The following is a 3,498-nucleotide window of genomic DNA, read 5'->3' as shown; positions in this document are numbered from 1 at the left end:
CCCCCAGCACCACCCCTGCTCAGGGCATTCTGAGCTATTGTCTTTCCCTTGCAAGCCCTGCGCTGCGGGGCAGCAGGCAGGGGATGTGTGGCCAGCACAGGGCTCCTGAGGGAAAGGCAGCAGAGCAGAGTACCCCAAGCAGGGGCAGCACTGGAAGGGGAGACTGGGGGGGTTATATCCACCCCAAAATTTGCCCTAGCCCCCCCTCTCAGCACTGGTCCAGTCACTGCCACCCACCCCATGCCACTGAGCCCCCCCAATTCTGAGCCTTGCCCTGGCCCAGCCCCACACTAGAAAAAGGCTGACATTGCCCCTATCCCCAAGCCCACAGTGGGCAGCCCACCTCCAACCTGTGCACAAATCCCAGGGGGTGGGGGGGAAGGGGCACATGCCCCCCATGGGGTTGTGTGCAGTGGCAGGGAGCCACACCCTCCCCACTGCCCTTGGATAAGCTGCCCATGGGTCTGTCCCGCTCCCGGCCCCAGGGTCACATTCACCACCCTGGCTGAGCAGTGTCTTCGCATGCCCCACTCCCTCCCTCATCATGGAGCCTTGATCTGCGCTCCCATACCCCTTCCCTCCTCCATAACCCATTCCCCCTACAGACTTACCTGCAGGGCACTGCTCTCCAAGCTGCTAGGCTGCACTGCTGTGAATTAGCTATTGGGTAGGTAACAGCCGATATGGCTGGTTAATAATAGGCTACCGGTATCAGCCAAGAAAATCTTTATCGGTGCACCCCTAGTTCTCTTCTTTATGACACAGTACTTTCATGAAACTTATTATTCTGAACCCAAGACAGGCCAACATAGAAGCAACTTTGGAAACCCCAACATAGGCACATAAAGGACTGTCAAAGAGCTCCCTTTTTCACCCCGCCTCAACTATCTGTCCAATTATTCTTCTATATGTCCATCACCATTTAACCGATTGCCTTCTAGTTATGAGGCAGTAGCAGATTTGTTGAACTGCCCAAGTGTGACCTGTTACTGATAAAAAAAAATTCTTCAGTTTTAGATAATGAGCAATTACTACAACTTAGCACCCAACTGCCATGTAATTGATTTGTAGGTTGGTTTGACTGCTCTTTATATATGTGAATAAATTCAGAATGTTTGAGTCAAAGAATTTGTTTTGTTTTGTGGCAAGATCAAGCCATAAAGAACATTAGGAATACTTTTTTTCCTATTTATACAAAGTTTGTTTTTGGTGTGTTTGCACTTCCAGGCCCCACAGTATTAGGGCCTGCTTGTGCCAGATTCTGTACAAACAAGGAAGACATTGTCTTTTCCCTGAACGGCTTTTTAATAATCACTTGGGGTGAAACTCAACAGGCAAAAAACAAAAAGACAGAAACAGGGTGAAGGCAAGAAGTAGTAAATAGCCATGTATTAACTTCCTGTTTTCCAAGAACTTATATTCTGTTTTTAATTTACATAATAAGCAATCTCTACTTTAACTTATCTACTCTAAGCCAAAAATACATATGTGCATATTGTTGGTGTGCCAGAACATCCTAGTCACTTCCTAACTTAAAATCAGACTGTACTATTGCTTTCCCAGTACTTCCAATATCATTCACTAGCTTGCGAAATTCTCCCACAAACAGTTTTGTCCCTCATCTGAAGTAACAAGTTTTATGCAGCTTCCCTGAACTCATCAGCAAAGTCTCAATCCTTCCACTGAGAGGTACTTTTGCTGTGCTGCCTACACTGAACCAAGTTAAATTTTATATGTATATATTATATCAGGGGTTTTCAACCTTTTTGGGTCAGTGTACCCCCAGTGGCTGGACACAGAGCAGAGTACCCCTGGCAGCAGAACAGGGAGAGGGGGTGGCATATGGCTGAACACAGAATGGGCAACCTTCCCCTGCCCCATGCATCTAGCCAGGCAGGCAGCGCCTGCACAGGATGGTATGTGGCGGCACTCCGCCTCCACCTGCCTGTACCCCCTAGGGCCTTTTTGCATACCCCCAGTTCATAACCCCTGGATTATATGCATTATCTTTAATTAATCCACTGACCTGTACACTAGTCACTTGTCTTAAACTGAGAGCTTCCCTACTCCTGGAAAATCACGTAGTATCTCCAGCAAATTAACTCATTACGGTCTGAACATTAGTAGCAGAATTATACTACATACCTTGCCTTGCTGCATAGAACAGTCCACACATCCCACTTGAATATTTCCATGTTTTGCTCCAGGGATTATTTGTAATCTTTCAAAATCAGTCCCCAATACCACAATATCACATCCTGACGCATAAACCTACAAAAAGAAAAACAGAATGAGTTACATCAAACCTTAAGTTACTTCAGAATTCAGTGGTGAGTCTATTACAAATGAGCAGGATAGTTTAGGTATCCCCATTAAGATCTAGCTTTAAAGAGGCTTTCCTTGATTCATCATCATGTATATAGACTTACAATCATCATAGTGACCATGAGAGTATCTCTGGCCCAAGAAGCCTACTCTAACATAGTAGCAGAATTCAATTTAGAACAGTCAAGACATAAGCAGGAGACACCGAAAGCAACATATGACAATTTTTAGAAGAGGATTTTTTTCTTTGTTAAAAAAAATAAAAGGAAAAGGTTGCAGAACAACAAACACAAATTGAGGGACCAACTAGAAAACAGGACGCAGAAAAACAAGCAGAGATGGAGATGTGAAAAGCCTTTAAAAGGAAGGCAAGCTTTCTTTGGGCAGATGTGATATCACATCTGCCCAAAGAAGCTTGTCTGCCAATGTCCTTAGACCAAGACGGCTACAACCAAACCCCCTTTAAAATTAAGATTTGTTTTAATATAGGTGAAGGAAAGGAACAAAGATGTCAGAGAAAGATACCACAGAAAAACCTTGATATTTTGCAGAGCAGCTTCCACCCTAAAAAGATGAGGGTTTGAAAAGTAATCCAGGGGTACGCAGAGCTGCAGTTAACCATTATGCAGAACAGCTTAAGTGCGCCAGCTGATTGTGCTGGCCATAGGAGATGCATGGGAGGGGCACGGGGAGGCACATGTGCCCCCTGAGAGCACTGGTATCCACCCTGACAGCATGCGCTCCAGCTGGTAAGGGAGCACGGAGAGCGCTCGTGTCCCCCCTGAATTTGGCTTCGATGCTGGCTGGCCACTGGGGGACCACCCCCGGTCATGCCCTGCTGGTGCCCCCCCAGACTCAGGAGGCACCAGTTGCCCATGGTGCCGGCTTTTATTTTAAGGAGAAGCTCCAGCTGAGCAAGGAATCAGTACTCTTTGAAGTAAAAGCTGCAACAAGGATCATAGGAAAATAGGAATGGGAAGGCCCTCACAAGGTCATCTAGTCCAGAGGTTCTCAAACTGTGGTCTGCAGCCCACCATTGGTCCATGAGCTACGTTCAGGTGGTCTGCAGAAAGGTTGCTGAACAAATCGAGACTATCTGTACTTGTAAGGTAAGACTACTGATATTAAAATACGAGTTGTGTGCTTTGATTTGTAGAACAAAAAAAAAAAAAA

The 3,498-nt window shown here is 46.0% G+C and overlaps 1 protein-coding gene across 5 annotated transcripts in view; it reads right to left on the bottom strand.

Moving 5' to 3' along the window:
* The window catches only part of DMXL1 (Dmx like 1), a 175,765-nt gene that overhangs the window by 148,929 nt on the left and 23,338 nt on the right, over nucleotides 1-3,498 (bottom strand). For all 5 annotated transcript variants that reach the window (XM_019517004.1, XM_019517006.1, XM_019517005.1 and 2 more), the window contains exon 2: nucleotides 2,146-2,271. In XM_019517004.1, coding sequence (XP_019372549.1) covers nucleotides 2,146-2,271 — 126 coding nt within the window. The remainder of the gene's footprint in view (nucleotides 1-2,145; nucleotides 2,272-3,498) is intronic.

Source organism: Gavialis gangeticus, unplaced genomic scaffold, assembly GCF_001723915.1.
Source record: "Gavialis gangeticus isolate Ggan-Ray unplaced genomic scaffold, GavGan_comp1, whole genome shotgun sequence".
In the NCBI taxonomy this organism is placed as follows: Eukaryota; Metazoa; Chordata; order Crocodylia; family Gavialidae; genus Gavialis; species Gavialis gangeticus.
Note: the sequence above shows the minus strand (reverse complement) of the source record. Positions and strands in the feature narration are given on the sequence as shown.